This window comes from Toxorhynchites rutilus, chromosome 3 (assembly GCF_029784135.1).
Source record: "Toxorhynchites rutilus septentrionalis strain SRP chromosome 3, ASM2978413v1, whole genome shotgun sequence".
NCBI classification, from domain to species: domain Eukaryota; kingdom Metazoa; phylum Arthropoda; class Insecta; order Diptera; family Culicidae; genus Toxorhynchites; species Toxorhynchites rutilus.
Window position 1 is genome coordinate 215,008,559 of NC_073746.1, and position 17,682 is coordinate 215,026,240.

A 17,682-nucleotide genomic window follows, 5' to 3' on the forward strand; every position below is an offset into this window, starting at 1 on the left:
ATATGTAACCGATTACTCGCGGTTGGCTCGAGGTTAGTATTACAAGTGTTTTCGTAATTGTGATGTTGCTGTCTTTAATGATCTGTACCTGTGCCCGACACGGGATACTTCCTATTGGGATGCAGCTGACCATTAATCAGCAACGCCCCCTAGTCTGTACCCCATATCTAGCGTGGTGCGTCTTCTCGAGGAATCCAGGATAGAATGGTCACTAGCCGGCGCAATCATCAGCTCGTGTAGAGTTGTCATGAGCGGTACAACCTTTGGCTTTTGTTGAATCATCAGTGGACTGCACAACCTTTGGCCCGTGTATCTGTAAAGAGTGTGTGTATGTATTGCCGCGACTAAGTAAAAGTTTATAGATCGAATAGGAGGGATACGAAACAGGGACACAACGAAGGAAAAATTTGCTCGTTAACTTACATGATATGGTCTGTCGTTGTCACGTTGCATCGAGCAAAAGGTGTACATTGTTTTGTTCCGTGCTTTCGATTTTTAGTTTAATTAAAGAAAGCAATCAGCCAATATAATGTGTCAAAGCTAAGAGTACATTGAGAAATATTGCTGCTGTGCCGATTGCTCGCGCCACATATTGGAAGCATTCTGTGCGATGAAATATGCGTTCGTTGAACAGAATAAGAATATCAGTAGACGGCGTCGGCGAGGACGTCTAAAATGGCTTTTCTGGAAGCTGAGAGCTCAGGTTAGGTTTTATAAATTGGCCTTTTTGAAGGCAAGAGGCGAATGAACTGCAAATGTTTAGAAACTCTTTAATTTAATGCTCTCTCTGCAATTTTTAGCCACATTTTAGACAGCGATCAGCCAACATCATGTATTGAAGCCGTTCGCGTACAAAGAAATAACTGATCGAGCTTCAACGTGTCAACGGTATTCAACAGTACAAAAATCGGCAGTAAATCGAGCGTTTGCTGTTTTGGGCATTGATTGTACAATTACACCGCATCGATGTTTACCGCAATTGTGATATCCGGGACCCCTCGATATAAAAGGGATCAGTGTAAATGTAGGACTCTCTTTGTTTCGCTTCGGTAGATAGCAGCAGTACAGCCATCATACAATTTCTCTCATCGTTTATATTTAACTAAGATTTCATTGAAAAATGTAATTTAGAATGTAGTTTAGTCAAATAGATGAATTGTTAATAAGGAATTGAAATTGTGCTTACCCTGGAACCCTTGGAATACGTGCCAAACCACCTGAAATTAAAAGGAAGAAAACCTTACCTTTGTCACTGTTGCTTCCGCTGAGATGCTGGAAGTTAGCTGGAATTTGTCCGTTCTACTGAGCCGTTGACAGAAGCTAAGAGTTAATCTGGAATTCATTATTCCTGATTTTTATATTTTTTGGCGGGAGAGAGCTCGTGTGAATGCAGAAGTATTTTCGGAAAAAACTCATTAATAAGACTTTTTCTGTTCGGTCATCTGGGATCGGTTTCTGGGATGAAAGCGGCATCAAAATGCAACGCATTCCGATCCGGATGTTAAGAAGGTATTTTCCTGCGCTTTTAGCTGATTTTTTTGGTTTAAAAATGAAAGCAAAAGTTTGTTCCGCGGTGGTCGCTGTCGTCGCGCCGCATGTTTAAATTTTTTATATGACATATATGAATTACAGGGTTTTGTGCTTATTGTGGGGCCATTTTTTCAAAATTACTTCCTACCATAGCCCATTGTTCAAACTTTTTCCCTGAACTCGACCCATCAACCTCTGCACTAGCCAAAAGTCAAATTCCCTTATGGCTCACTCATTCTAGTCGCTTCCAATGATGTAAACATACCGAATTTATCCTGATAACAAATGCCTACTATAATTACAGTACACTCTTAATGTAATTCAGGGATACAGATAGTGGAGCAATAGTTTCGAATTGCAATAAATGATATATTTCAAAAAGCTCGCTAAAACTCGATTGAACCTTACTAAAGGATCTTATCATATGTTTCAAACTAACCGGACCATTAGTGGAACCAATGTACCTCATGTGAAGGTGAAGCAGTAGGCGAAGAATATTTGTATTGGCAAGTAAAATACGGTGTGTAATAATTTGCGTTCTATATGAAGCGTACTGTTTTGTCTCAAATTCCGAACACTTAAGCTTTGTTGGCCATTAAGCAGCGTCTCATTACTCAAAATGGTACTTTTTCGTGAAATTAATGTGTTTTTGTTGGATACAATAGAGCCTTTTCTTTCATTTGTCCACCATGAAATTGATCTACAAATACATATTCATGGTGAAAAACTAAAAATATGTTTGATTATATTTGTCTCAAATTCCGAACAGCAAAAATGCATTTTTTGAAAGAAATCATAACTTTTGAGCTACTAGACCGATTCTGATAATCGATGTATCAAGTTAAAGCCATTTAACTGTTCTCCTTTAAAAAATATTATACTTCAAGAAATTGCATTGGAAAAATCGAATTGGATTTTTAGCTTCGAAACTAGATTCAAATTCCGAGTTTTCTAACACAAACATTTTATCGCTGGATTTGACAGCCACTTTTTTGCAAACGTTTAGTATTTCTATGTAAATGATGTTAAAATGAAGCCTATATCATAAAGAATGTCAGAGTTTTTGATATTCAATTATTTATAACATTAAAATTCAGTAAAATTACATTGTGTTTACATGAAGTGTTCGGAATTTGAGACAAAACATTATATAAAAGAAACAAAACAAAGTTCAAAATACTCACAATCTATGACGATTTGAGCCAAATTTCTTATGAAATCATGCAACTGTTCATCTTTTAATCAGGGCCCGAAATATTCGAAGATAAAAAAAAAATAAAATTTACTCCCCTCTCAGTCGCTTCGCTTCGACGCTTCGTCAATTAGAATAACCATATCCTAGAGGTTATTCTAATTTACGTGACTAATGAATACAAATCTGCCGCTACATTCAATCTGTCTTCAATCTACACTTTTACTTCCCCTGACACGAATATAGTTACTTGCGCACACCATTTTTTTTTCAACGTCCATATAAAGTGAGACGAAAACTTGATTTCTGATGCAAAAAAGTAGTTACATCATTAAAGGACGGTTTATTGTCTACCCACCATGAACTCAAACCAACGAACTTAGACAGTTATCAGGTACGGTATAACGTTCCTCGTGTTAGTATTAGTAAATAGCGTGCAAAATGACGTGCAGTTTGGTAGGAATTCTAAACAAAACTTTATTTCACTTTGTTTCCGAGTTTAATTTTGTGATAAAAACATACAGAAAAAAGAGTTTATATTAACAAAATTCATAAATTTATCAGTGTTTCTGAACACAACACTGCACGCTATTTTATATGTGTGAGTGATTTTCCTGTACGATATAAAAAAATCTCCCGTGCCGAGCCCTGCTTTTAACAGATGACAATTGTATTGTGACTTATTTCCATTATTTATGTGGTGAAGAGGCCCAGATGGTAGTCGTACACCCAAAATTGATTTTTAGCACATGCTTTGTCATCCCGAATTATAACATTAAATGAGCGTAAAAACAACAGGAAATGACATGACTCTCAAAAATTGGTAAGCATTTGTATAATATATATGGTACGGCAATATGAGATTAATACGTGAGAGCGAAACAAGAGACACGTTTCAAATAAGCACGCATTACTTTGCCACATATGTACACGGCCCAGACCGAGATGGATATAGATCTCCTTTATGTTGGAAAGTGTTTTCTTAGAGTATAATTTGAAAACACTTTCCAACTTGTAATGAGATGTAATATTATCACGCTTCTGCGTAACAGCATCATTAGCTATGTGGATAGCGTGGTCGTGTAAAACAGTCGTGCACGCAAGCCGGTCTTGGTTCGATCCCCGTTGACGTCGTTTGGACTTTTTTTGGGTGCATCCCAAAAAAGACGAAAAAAGAAAAAAGAAAGAGATGACTGCTTCCATACATACAAACATTTTGAAGCGTTGGGGGACAGATGACATTATTTGCTCATTTGACGCTACAAGACATGAAAAGACATGGTTTCTACCGAAAATTAAATGTTTTCTAGCAGCGCTAGTTTGGGTGTAATTATGATCCTCAAAAGCAATGACATTTTCTGTGAAATGCTTCTTTATTAAAGACTATTTTCTCATATTACACACACCGACACTGAGAACCACAGTCCAATAACTTTTGTAGACCTAAAAATAACTTGTTTTGCTCTAGAAAAGTCGGCTGGTATTGATGACGTCAATGCAAAAATTGGTCAAGAATGCTTTCATGTCGTTGGACCTTCCATGCTGGACTTGATGAATGATTCATTAAGAACTGGACACGTGCCTAAAGTTTGGAAGGAATCGTTAGTGGTTCCAATTCATAAAATTGCAGGGACGATTAAATCCGAAGAGTTTCGTCCTATCAATTTGTTGCACACAACTGAAAAACTGTTAGAATTAGTTGTTTACGGCCAGCTGGTGAATTATTTGAATAATTACTCCTTGCTGGCACCAGAGCAATCGGGATATAATGAATCACATTCGTGTGAAACCGCTTTGAATCTGGTGTTAGCTGAATGGAAGGAATATATCGAGAACAAAGAAGTGGTCATTGCAGTGTTCTTGGATCTAAAGCGCACTTTTGAAACTATTTCCAGGCCCTTGTTGTTACAGACTCTGCGGCGCTTTGGTTTAGAGGGTTCGTCATATAAATGGTTCGAAAGTTTTTTGAGTAATCGAATTCAGAGGACTGTTTTTGCTAATACTGTTTCTGAACTGATAGCTAGTACATTCGGTGTTTCACAAGGAAGCGTTTTAGAGCCTATTTTGTTTATAATGTACCTAAATGACATGAAACGAGTCTTACGTTTTTGTGATATAAATTTATTAGGCTGTCTAAAAAGTCCTGCGGTATTTTTTTTGAATTTTCATTTGTTCATAAAATTAGTTACAATCATCTGTTTTAAGTCAAATATGCGCCGTTTTGTTCGATGACTTGTTCCCAACGAGATGCCAACTTCATAATACCCCTGTTATAGAAGCTCGCTTCATTATTGGCATAAAACTCGGATAGCCAATTTTCACAGGCCTCTTTTGTGGCTAACTTCTGACTACCTAGCTCGTTCGCCATGGACAAAAACAGGTGGTAGTCACTTGGTGCAAGGTCCGGACTATACGGCGGATGCAAAAGAACCTCCCATCCGAGCTCCCGGAGCTTCTGGCGCGTCACCAAAGAAGTGTGTGGCCTGGCGTTGTCCTTATGGAAGACAATGCGGCCTCTGTTTATCAAAGATGGCCTCTTTTTCATGAGTGCTACCTTCAAGCGGTCCAGTTGTTGGCAGTACAGGTCCGAATTGAGCGTTTGGCCATAGGGAAGCAGCTCATAATAGATTATTCCTTGCCAATCCCACCAAACACACAGCAGAACCTTCCTGGCCGTTAATGAGGGCTTGGCCACCGTCTGCGGGCTTCGACCACGACCGTTTGCGCTTCACGTTGTCGTAAGTGACCCACTTTTCATCCCCAGTCACCATCCGCTTCAGAAACGGGTCGATTTTGTTGCGATTCAGCAGCGATTCACATGCGTCGATACGGTCAAACATGTTTTTTTGCGTCAACGTGTGTGGCACATCGAGCTTCTTTGTGAATCCAAGCTTCTTCAAATGGTTAATAACGGTTTGATGACTTATCCCCAGCTCTTGGCCGATGCTACGGCTGCTACTATGCCGGTCTTTCTCGGCTAATTCAGCGATTTTGTCGCAATTTTCGACGACAGGCCTTCCGGAGCGTGGCGCATCTTCGACGACCTCTACACCAGAACGAAAACGTTCAAACCATCGTTGTGCGGTGGAAATGGAAACTGTATCGGGTCCATAAACTGCACAAATTTTATTGGCAGCTTGAGATGCATTTTTGCCTTTGTCATAGTAGTACTGTAAAATATGTCGGATTTTCTCTTTATTTTGCTCCATATTTGCGACACTATAACTCACGAACGACTTAACCAAACAAAACACTGTCAAGGACTATATTATACCTTTCCAACAAGCTATAGTATGACTCGATACAATGAATACAACTAGAACTACGCGCTTACAACGACACCTCGCGGAAATACCGTAGGACTTTTTTGACAGCCTAATATTTACTGTTCTGATCATAGCAGCTAAAAAATTGTAATCAGCAGCATTACGCTTCAATGGGGATTTGCATTGTCTCAATATTTGGTCAAACTACGTTTTAAGTCTCACATAGATAATGATATCAAGAAAATTGCAAAAAAATACGGTATCATATGCCGTTTAAGGAATGATTTGATTATATCGAGTAAAATTCAGTATTTCCGATAGATTATATCGCCACACATAGACTTCTGTTCATCCATTATTTTTCTTGCTAATGAAACACAAATGTTGAGGTGCATTTCACACGTCAAAAATGTAATATGAATGTTGAGATTGTAATCGACGAGCTGCGAGCATCCTCGTCTCAATTATAATGAAGGATTTTTAAATGTTTGTAGAAATTATAAAAAAATAGAAAGTAGTCTACATTAGTTTGAGAACGTGCGCGGATGCAATGATGATTTACGATCTTCAAGAAGAATACACAATAATCAAATTGGTTCACCACCAAGTTCAACAATCGCTCACACCCAACGGTTGATTCATCTGAGTCATCTTAGAAAACAGTAGAAATATGTAGTGCGTGGAAGAGTTATACACACAGAATCTTTATGTATTGATGAAGTCGATCCTCAAGGATATCTAAAACATCATTCAAGCTCGTAGCAACTTAACACTTTTTCACACCATTTTATCACGTGTTTGTTCGTTGACAATTATCATAATATAATCACAATTATCAATCGAATTGCATTAGCACAAGTTCTGTCCCAGTCCCCATGTGCAACGTATTGATTGCATTTATCACCGAGAAGAGTTGATGATGTGTGCCGACGGTTGAACTGGACACATGATTACGGTCATGTGCTCTGTACATAAATTCTGATATGGTTCGAGTTCACTTCAAATATAACATTACTAATCGTTGCGTTGTTGGAGGGATGATGATTAAACAAAACAAGATAGATATGCTCGACAGTGGTGTTGGGTTTGGCGCCAATGTGACACAGAACTGCATAAATAAATTGCACCAGTGATAGTACTAACGGAAGCAATAACTGCTAGCTGCTAGATCTGGGGGATTCTGCCTTGGAAAGTGCTTCACTCGTCGTTCGTGTTGCGATCTGCGGTTTTTGCTCATTCTAGTGTTGGCCGAGGCTCGGAAGGAAACGCCACAAACGGGTTGAAAACGTGGAAAACAACTTGTTTTGTATATGAGCGTAACGATGAGTGTTCGGAACATCTCGCAGAAAGTGTTGTGATCATAGTGTTGCTTTGTAGAACGGTGTAATATTTTATTTATTATTTTTGAATATCGTGCCTAGCTAGTGTTTAAAGATAAGATTATTGGATAAAACGGAGAATGTCGAATAGAAGGGTGCGAAAAGTTATGAGGGTAAGAATACTTTTTTTTATAATTCTGAATGCGTCTTTTATAGGTGATAAAATGGAAAGGTGACAGTGACATCTTAACCGAACAGCACTTATTCTCATACATCACGCCCACGACTGGCTGGCATTGATGGGGCTTTGTTGTTAACATTGACCGATTTCTCAACACACTTCGGTAATGCAGAATCCGCGATTGGTTGAGACAACGTCCATTATTAAGTATGTTCGTTGTATTGCCTCTTTATTACCATCGGAATGTATAAAAATTTCAATAACAAATCCGTTCTGAAACCCTTAAGAGAAGATTAATAACTGCCATGAAAGAATACTTCAATATCCTAATTTGTCAACGTTCAAGGTTTATTCAGTTTGGACTTATGCACGTTGGCCATCGTGATCTACTTGGATCCTGCTGATGTGTAGTATTCCCGAATCGTTTGTGTTGGTATTAACTCTTGCTGTAATTACAGAAATTGCCTTAAATTAATAAATCTATACATTAGCAGCGTGTGTGTTGCGGGAAATAGGGTGGATCAGCTATTCTAACACTATGAGCTATGCGCGGGCACTTATTTCCTTATCGTCACTATAAGCGGCGCGAATATTGATAGAGTATATACTACTGCACTTGTTGTACGTGTCATTTCGTCTCTGATAATCGCTCACTTGACCACTAGCGAACCCCCTAACACCAAGAGCGGGTGGTGTGTTTTTCTGGGTCCTGAATACACTCGAATGTGGGAATCAACAAATGATTTTCCAGAGCGCGCCTGATATCAAACGAGAGAAGCTTAATTGGCAGTTGAATGAAATTTCTGAAAGTCTCATCCCCGGGGCCCATTAGTTGATTGGTTACGCTGGCGGACGGTCGTTGGCAAATGATCGGTCGTAGACGCGCATATAAAGTCCGATACTTTCCGGAAAATTGAGTTTGAAATGTGCGTATTTTGAGTACTTATAGTTAAGTTCAAAGTTGAAGTCTTTTGATTAGTGTAATAGCGCATTTAGAGCGGATTGAGTGAAAATGTCTGGCAAAAATAAGACGGTGAGATATTTTATTGTGTTTCGAGGTTTTATTAGAATGCGAATATGTACGAATTGCTTTTTTTGATCGTTTGAAAGTGTAATTCGTTAGAATGATTGATTGATGATTATGTGAAATGCATTACATATTATTAAGTTCAAGTTCAAAAATTGAATTATACCGAGCCCAGTGAAAACTAAAATAGTTCACATAATGAACGACCAAACTAAAAGAATTTTCTGATAATTCAGCAATAGTGAATTTAGTGACAAGTGATCACATGATACACAGTAAATGGGGATAGTGAATTATGAAATACAGAGTTAATGAAAAAGTCGTTCATTAACTACACTGTTTGTATCACACACATTTCTAGATCTTCTGACTGAATCCGATCTGGGTTAGAATTGAGTTTTTTTTAAGAGTTTGTGTAGAATCTACAAAAGCTGGTGACAATAGTGGTTTGCCGTTTATATAGGCTGTATAGTCCTGTATGATCTGGAAGTGTTCTTATGAAGCCATGTGGCCTGGTGCTGTTCTCATGGAAACCAACCCTTCGCTTATACAAGTTTTTGTTCAACATCAACTTGTGACAACTCGTAATGATGTCCTCGAGTACCCTGTCAGCTGAGTGTGGTCTGTTCCGGACTATACATCCGAGACCACGTGTTGATATCAACTTATAGACATCGTTTCGTTTTGTAAAATAGGATGTCGATGACCTACGATTCGTTCCCACTTCGATGAAGTACGGCTATTACATAACGTGGTTGATGTTGTAAAACCTTCAGTTAAATATTTTTTACTACAGTGCTCTATTCAAATATTCCATTATTCGAAACAGTGTTGCAAGTCTTCTGTACAGTTTCTATGACATGGGCTGCTTTCTTTTTTACAGCTTCCAGTGGACCTAGATCCTGTTCCATATGTAAAGACAACATCATTGTTTTCAGTACAATTTTTTTTTAAATTGAACGGATCGTCTTGCGTTCTTTACCAGTGCCCAGGCGTTAATCATTTTAAACGGTATTTCGACTATGTTAAAGAGGCGAGTGAACTGAAATGTATCTTTAAGCCAAGTACAGCGCGGACTTGATTATATACAATTTTTGATTTCTTTTCACTGTATATAATCGAATCCTGTATATAATCGAGTCAGAAAAATTTTTTGTGTTATTCGTTTTTTTTGCATGTATTTTTTTGTTTTTTGAATATTAAAGAGGAATTTGGGTTTTGATTCAACCCCTTAAAGTCAGAAAACACCTTTCTCACATGAAAAAAAACAAATTTATCCAGATTCTTTCAAAAGGTGATAGACGATCATATTTGATGAAAAAAAACCTTCTACGCATATGTTCGAATTTCAACAATGAGAGAGTTATAGAACTTTTTTTTGTTTCGGACTCTGTTGCCTCAAACTGACTCTCCATTACAGAGTACGCTACAGAAGACGATTTTGTTGCGTTCATTTGAAAGATGAGAAAATTTAGTACAGGATATAGTAGTGGAACATCTAAATAAGTGGATTTTAATAACATTTTGAAAGTGAAAAACATAAAATTTATTTATTTTTAATGTGTTATTATCAATTTCATCCTAAAAAATTATATTAAACTAGATTGTTTTTATCAATTAAATTGAAGCTTTTTAATCGTTCTACAATTTGTTCTTTGACACCGAACTTCTATCGTTCTTAATTTGGCTGCAATATCGATATAAACAATTCTTGGTGAAAATTTAATCAATATCTTCAAAAATCACGATTTTTACCCCACTGTACATGTAATAGCCCCTTAAATTACACCTTAACGTTGAAAGGTTACATTAATTCTTAAAATATGTCATATTTGAAATATAAAAAAAAATATTTTTTTCCAAACTGTATATAATCGAGTCAAAATTGTATATAATCGAATCACATATAATCGAGTCTGTATATAATCGAGTCCGACCTGTAATAATAATAATAAGAAGAAGACCATCTTCAAAACGCTTGAACGACTTGAAAACACGTGCTCTTCGTGATAATACTATTTATCATAATTCATTTGCTGGAGTAAACAAAAGTGCAGAAAGATTAGAATTTATATTTGCATGTTTCCACATCGGCACAAACAGTTTTTTGGATTTCCGCGCTTAGTTTTAATTTTTGTTCTTGTTGTTTCATAAAAAACGCCAAATTATGTGGTCGCTGCCCTCTTAGATTTATTGCAGAGATTTGTGCATGAGACGGTAGCAACATATGCCTAATCGTAAATAATTTTTTATACAATAAGAAATACATTTCGGAAAAAACATCGTAAATACAAATCCATGAAAATATGGTTTTCGATAAAGTTGTTTGTTGTCAATAAACTTTTTAGGAAAAATAACTTTTTTTTGTTTCATATTATTTTTTATTTTGTTTTTTTTTTGTGAAAATTATCTTAATTGGTCATATGATAATGAAAATTTTAATTTTTTGTAGATCCTTATTTAGGGACCACCTTATGTAAAAGGTTTGAAAAAATTGAGAGACACGACCGAGTACGCAGAACTACGAAATTTTTGCCTGCGAGAACGAACACTAGAATTTTCAGATTCTCAGTACTCTTCAGATATTTAATAGCACTGACAAGGGCAGATGAATAAACGCTTGCACTGACTGAGGGGCGCAAATGATTCGTAAAGTGATTAAAAGAACATGAACTTTTGAGTGCTCTCTCTACAGCGACATTGAAACACTGAACTTATTTTATAAATTATACAAATTATACTATGCAACATCCTTCGTAGAACGGCAACAGAAGATCCGTATCGAATCGTTTGTGTGGTGGTGGCAATGTTTTGATGGCTCTGAAAAGATCCTATAATTTGCATGGTTTTTTGGAAACCGTTGAAAATGATTTTTTCATCAATCTTTATTGTTCTCGCGTGAACAATACACAAGCTGTCCATGTGTCGTAAGTTGTATTCTTTTTTTTTCTTTTATCCCATTGGTTTAATCCAGGCTCATTAGCATTTTAGCTGTAACATAGCCAAATATTAATCGTGTACATGTCACATATGTTTATCATATCTATAGTTAGCACATTACACAGTTGCCATTTTTCGGCGTTATAGTATTCCTTCTATATCATTGCATATGGTACATAAAATTTCACAGAATCCATTTAGGCGTAACAGTATTCGTTCTGTTCATCCATTGTCCAGTCAGACCGGACAGCGGAGACAGTTGATATGCTCATTGTCGAGTTATTAACAGGATAGCAGCCTGATGTTTCTTGCAGAGCAGAGCAGTTGTATGGATGAATCGATCTTATTTCGACCATGGATCGATCTCCATCGCTGATGATTGTTGCGTGGACCAATGTGGCTACGGAGGCCCCCAAGTTGTATCCTTATTGATAATGATCGTAATGCAACTCTTCTTTCAGACACTCGCTGCAGCAACAGTCCATTATATATTTGATGATGGTATTGACATGGTATTGACAACGCAAAAAATTGAGAGTGCGTACGTATAACTTAATTATACCCAAACAATCTTCACTTAACGGTATGAAAGCCGACGCGAGGTTGCTTTTCATATAATCTCCATCTCGAATTTAAAATAAAAAATTAAAAAAAATTACAGTTGTGCGAGACACGGTCGTATATGACGTAGAATTACGTGAGGTTATGTGTTGCACATTGTTTGAAAAATTCCATTATTAAGCTTTTTGATAATAACTTGGTGGCCCTGAAAATGACGGTTTAGTATGATTGTTGGTTAATGTATGTACCACAAGTGTACCAGTGGTACACTCGAGGGATTATGGGATAGGAATGGGACGGTGCATATCAACATAAAAGATGCCGATGTTTATGAGATATGCTGAAAACTGTTCTGTATGGTCTTGTATGAAATAGGTCCTGTAGATATGGAAGGTGAATTAATAGTTTCTCTAACCAACCAAAGGAACACGAAGCTTAATACATCAACGATAGGCCCTTTTAGAAAACTTACCCTTAATTCTGGTTATCGGTCATTTGGCAGCCTCGTCGCTGCTGCCGTCCGGTCTTTGACTGGATGATTCATGAATCGTCATTTAAGCGATTATATTTTGTTCCATTAGTTCCATTCCACATTTCTTAACCCCCTCAATCATTGGCAACGCATAAAAATAACAAGAATGAGTGCGTGTGATGCAAAATTACTCCAACCACTCTCCATGGAAATCGACCCGGTACCTCAACCGAACAAAATTGCATTAGTGTGTGCGTTGAGTCAATAACGCGAGAGCGAAAGTTCGTAGTTCTCCGGTGGAACTTGCAAGTCCATAGCGGAAACTCTTTTGAACAGATAGTTCTGAAAATAACTGATAAATGAACTCTTTCTGCTAGGTTAATAGTGGAAATAATCATGTTGCGACAGGAGCTAAGCACAAACACACGCGTTGTATTCTCGTTCATTTCGCTGTGACAGAAAACTGAAACTCGTTTGCTCCTATCGATGTTGTTGCAACCACCGCTCCTGCTGCTAATGTTAGATTTTATTACTCTGTTTCTTTTTGGGTTCTTCTTCCTTCAGATTGATTTGAGATAGTTGTTCCACAGTAATTTTCTAACCGAGTTGGAGTCAACTTACATTCTCTCAAATATTTACTGGAAAGATTCACCACTGAAATTTTTCAGTTTTTTAAAGTCATGACAATTTTGAGCGCGATCTGTGTTTAATTTGCTTACAGAGTCATTAAGAACAAGTTAACATTTTTCGTTCGGCATTTTTGATATGAATAATCTTAGATATTGTGTGAAATTTTGTGTTGCAAGATAAATTTCTTGTGTCGAAACGTTGAAAATGTTGCAGAGTATATTTGGTGTCTTAACAATGTCGAAAATACGGGTGTACGAATGGTATACGGCATTCAAATACAGTCTAGAATAGATGAACGATTTGTCACATCAAGGATGAAAAAAAGGACAATATAAAAGGAATGGTGTTCGAACATCGTCATTTAAGATTGAGAGAGCTAGCCTGTGACTATCTACTCTGTCTTCCCGGAAATCTCAGTAGCAAGAGACCCTTCGAACTGTGTCTCGGGGTCGGCTTACTACTTGGTAATTGGAGGGGCTTCGCGATCAAAATTGAAAGAAACACTCTCACCTTCTCATACTTCTTTTTCACAATTTCGGTTTATTTCTGTTGATTTTGGCGTGTCGTTTCGAGGTGGCGAGAGAGTGGCGAGCGGGTCCGACTGGTAGGCTTGCTGTCCAACAGCGTTGGAGTCCACGGCTAATCGGCACGTGGACAGTTGACCGTTGCTCGGCGTCTTCCCTCTTTGACGGCAATCGACAGGCCCAGGACGATACCGGAGTCGCACTGCCGAGAGGGGTCCTCTTTTGAGCTTATGGTCAACCTGACCAGACGGTGCTCGCTGGTCCTTTAGGGTTAAGCGTAGGGGTGGTCCACTAGGCCGAAAGGTGTGCCGGTCAACCGAGAGTTCGCCGATGGATCTCTGTCCAGACTTTTCGATCGAACTCTTGGACAAACGTCCGTCACACACCACATCTGAATCCAAAAGCCCCGTTTTGTCTCGCGAATAAGAATCCGCTTCAAACCTTTTCTTCATAATTTTTTTGGTACAGCGTCCATTTTTGCCAACCCTCTCACGCAAGACATGCTTGAACGATCAAATTCTGATCCTACGTTCATCTAACGCATAATTACGGATGACGAGACATGTCTGTAACTTTTTCCTATTACCGAGACTCATATTACTGCCTTGTGGGACCCGTTTTAACAGCATTGAAGACTTAAAAACGAATATGCTGCGGGAAAGAAGGCAATTCCCGGATACAGTTGTAAAAAGTGTTCCGATAATCCAGTTCGTTGGAAAAAGCATATGGATTCAGATTTTCTGTGAAAACACAAATTCGGGAATATTTGACAGAATGTATTACATCAAACAAACATCCGCTTGATAAATCGAATATTAAAAACACAATTGAAAAATAGACATTAGAAAATACTGAAAAACTATTGTTGTCTGTTCGGTAGCAGGTGTAAATCTCAAGGTTGCCTAGAGGCCAAGATTTCAAGCTGCCATGATTGAAAAACATGTGCTTTTCTGAGAGTAAATTGTACAGGAAATTATTCAGAATTGACGAAAGTCCACGATTATGAAGTTTCTCTGAGAGAATTTCCATGGAAACTGAATCAAATGCCCCTTTGATATCGAGAAAAACGGAAGCCATTTGTTCTTTACGAGCAAATGCGATTTGGATTTCAGAAGATAGCAGCGCGAGACAATCGTTCGTCCCTTTACCTCGGCGGAAGCCAAACTGCGTATTTGACAGCAAATTGTTCGCTTCAACCCACTTGTCCAAACGAAGTAGAATCATTTTCTCTAACAATTTACGAATACAGGATAACATTGCAATCGGCCTATACGAGTTGTGATCGCAAGCCGGCTTGTTGGGTTTTCGTATGGCTATCACTCTCACTTGTCTCCAGTCATGCGGGACAATATTCAGCTCTAGAAACTTGTTGAACAAGTTCAGCAAACGCTGTTTCGCCAAGTCGGGAAGATTCTTCAACAAGTTGAATTTAATCTTGTCCGACCCCGGAGCTGAATTGTTACATGAGAGGAGGGCAATTGAGAATTCTACCATCGAAAAATTCTCATAATCGCATTGGAGCGGAATGTCGCGTACGACGTTTTGTGCAGGAACGGAATCGGGACAAACCTTTCTTGCAAATTTGAAAATCCAACGGTCAGAGTATTCCTCACTTTCATTTGTATGGTTCCTAGCCGTATTCCAAAGAGTGCTCATAGCTGTCTCCCTTGACAAACCATTGACGAATTTCCGCCAATATCCACGCTTTTTTGCTTTAATCAGACCTTTTAGTTTGGCTTCTAGAGCTTGGTACTTTCGAAACCATTCCACTAATCCAGTTTTCCTGAATTTTTTGAAAGCGGATGATTTTTCAAGGTAGACCTTTGAACACTCCTTGTCCCACCAAAGTGATGGAGGACGACGTCGGAAAGTGGTAGCAGGAACACGTTTCTTTTGAGCTTGAAGTGCGCTTTCATAAATCAAACTCGATATAAAGTTATACTCTTCGAGTGGAGGAAGTTCATGCATTGAAACAAGTGCTTCAGATATTGTTTCTGCAAATGATATGTCTAGCATACTTGCCCGTGCAGGAGGGTTGGCTATCCTAGTTGCTTCCCCTGTATTTAAAACTGTCATGTTGAAGTTGTCGCACAGATCATAAATCAACGTGGCACGGCTGTCATCGTAGTGTGACCCCCATGCTGTTCCATGGGAGTTGAGGTCACCTAAGATTAGCCGCGGCTCCGGCAATGCCTCGATGATATCAAAAAACTGATGGCGGCCGACCATGGTTCTTGGAGGAATATATATCGTGGCAATGCAGAAGTCTTGCCATTGATTTGTGTCTGGCAAGCGACAACTTCAATGCCTGTCATCGATGGGAGAGTGACTCTATAGAAGGAGTGACATTTTTTGATCCCCAATAGTACGCCACCAAACGAGTCATTTCGATCGAGGCGAATAATGTTGAAATCGTGGAAATTCAGCTCGTCGGCTGAAGAAAGCCATGTTTCACAGAGGGAAAATACATCACAGTTAGAACTATGAACTAAAAATTTAAATTGATCTAGTTTAGGGATGATGCTTCTGCAATTCCACTGTATTACAGTGGTCAAATCCTTGACCTCTTGCACTGAATTAGGCATCGAGGGAAATGAACGCTGCTAAAAAACCACATTTTTCTTTCAAAAATGTTCTCACAATCGGAAGCAAACATAATACTATGCTTTTAAGAGGGTCATTTATATTTAAAGCATTTAAAATGTTGTCCACCAGGTCAGAAAGCGCAAGCAAACCAGATTGTGGCTGTTGCCTCGACCGCGAAAATGGAACAGACGGGGTGGGTGCTGCTCCGGGAAGTGCTGAGGACCCCTGGTGCGTAGAAGAACCGCTTAAACCAGGAGGTACTTGCTTCGGTCTATTCTCAGCACGTTCAATTCGAGTTTTCATTCCAACTTGGGAAGTTTCGGTCGTCTTTCTGGGGAGTGATGGAAAAGAAGTAATTTTTCTTTTCCTGACGGCACTCTGCGATGTACCGGAACTTCCTGCTTTGGGAGCGTCAGCAACAGGCTCGTCGTTCTGCAGAATGGAGTAGGGATTGTCCTGATTCGTTGGTACGGAATTCTTAAGCATTTCTGCATGAGTCCGCTTGGAACGTTCCTTTAAGGAACGCTTGATTTTCTCCCCTCGTTGTTTGTACACCGGGCATTGGATAAGATCATGAGGAGTCCCGTCGCAATGAAGACACTTGTGCTCTTTCGCGCAAGGATTCTCATCATGGCTGTCTCCACAATCTGCGCAACGTTTTTTATTGCAACAATAGGCGGCCGTGTGACCGAGTTGCATACATTTGTTGCATTTCATTACCCGGGGTACAAACAACCGAACAGGTAAACGAAGTGCACCTATTGCAACGTAGTTTGGAAGGGCGGAACCCTCAAAAGTCACACGAAAAGAGTTTGTCCGATTGATTGTCATTTTTGTCATTTTGTGACACAGATTTCAGTCGATCGCATGCAAGAATCTTCACAGTTTTTAGTGAAGAGTTCTTGTAGCGACCGACACCATCGATAATCTCATTTCGAGTCAAACCCTTTTCGGTTATTACGCCGTCTATTTCGACGTTGCAACAGGGCACGTATACGCGATACTCAATCGCAAAGAGGTCGCAGCGCGTGATTTCGTTCGCTTGGGTCCTGCTTGAGACGACAACTCGTAGTTTGTCTGGCCCCATCCGTGTAATCTCGGTAACTGCAGAAAACTTCTGAGTAAGTTCCTTCGAGATACGAATGACATTGAGAGGTTTAGATTTTCGTCTAAAGTATACAATGAATGGGCCTTTGGAGCCTTCATGGTATTCTTTTGGACGAAAATCCTGTTTTCGTCAATGTCCTCATCTTCGGAACTTCCAACTTCATATACAGAAGTTTCTTCCTCAACTTCTGCTTCATCTTCCTGCTCTTCAGGAGGAGGATCGGTATCGGAAATATTCAATGGCGTCGATGGGGGATCCTTCCCGCCCTCAGCCATATAAAAAAAAATCGGTCAACTGTTCGATATGAACAGAATATAATGATTCAAAATAAATAAATGAGTGAAAA

At 38.8% G+C, this 17,682-nt stretch overlaps 1 protein-coding gene across 11 annotated transcripts in view; it reads left to right on the plus strand.

Moving 5' to 3' along the window:
* The window catches only part of LOC129774623 (monocarboxylate transporter 3-like), a 78,453-nt gene that overhangs the window by 29,984 nt on the left and 30,787 nt on the right, over nt 1-17,682 (plus strand). For 4 of the 11 annotated variants that reach the window (XM_055778398.1, XM_055778399.1, XM_055778397.1 and 1 more), the window contains exon 2: nt 7,231-7,480. The exons of 3 other annotated variants lie outside the window; for them this stretch is intronic. In XM_055778398.1, the coding sequence (XP_055634373.1) occupies nt 7,448-7,480 (33 nt within the window). In that variant the 5' untranslated portion in view covers nt 7,231-7,447. Of the gene's footprint in view, nt 1-7,149; nt 7,481-8,311; nt 8,522-17,682 lie in introns of those variants that run through there. 4 more of the 11 variants (XM_055778402.1, XM_055778403.1, XM_055778400.1 and 1 more) reach the window with 4 other exon arrangements.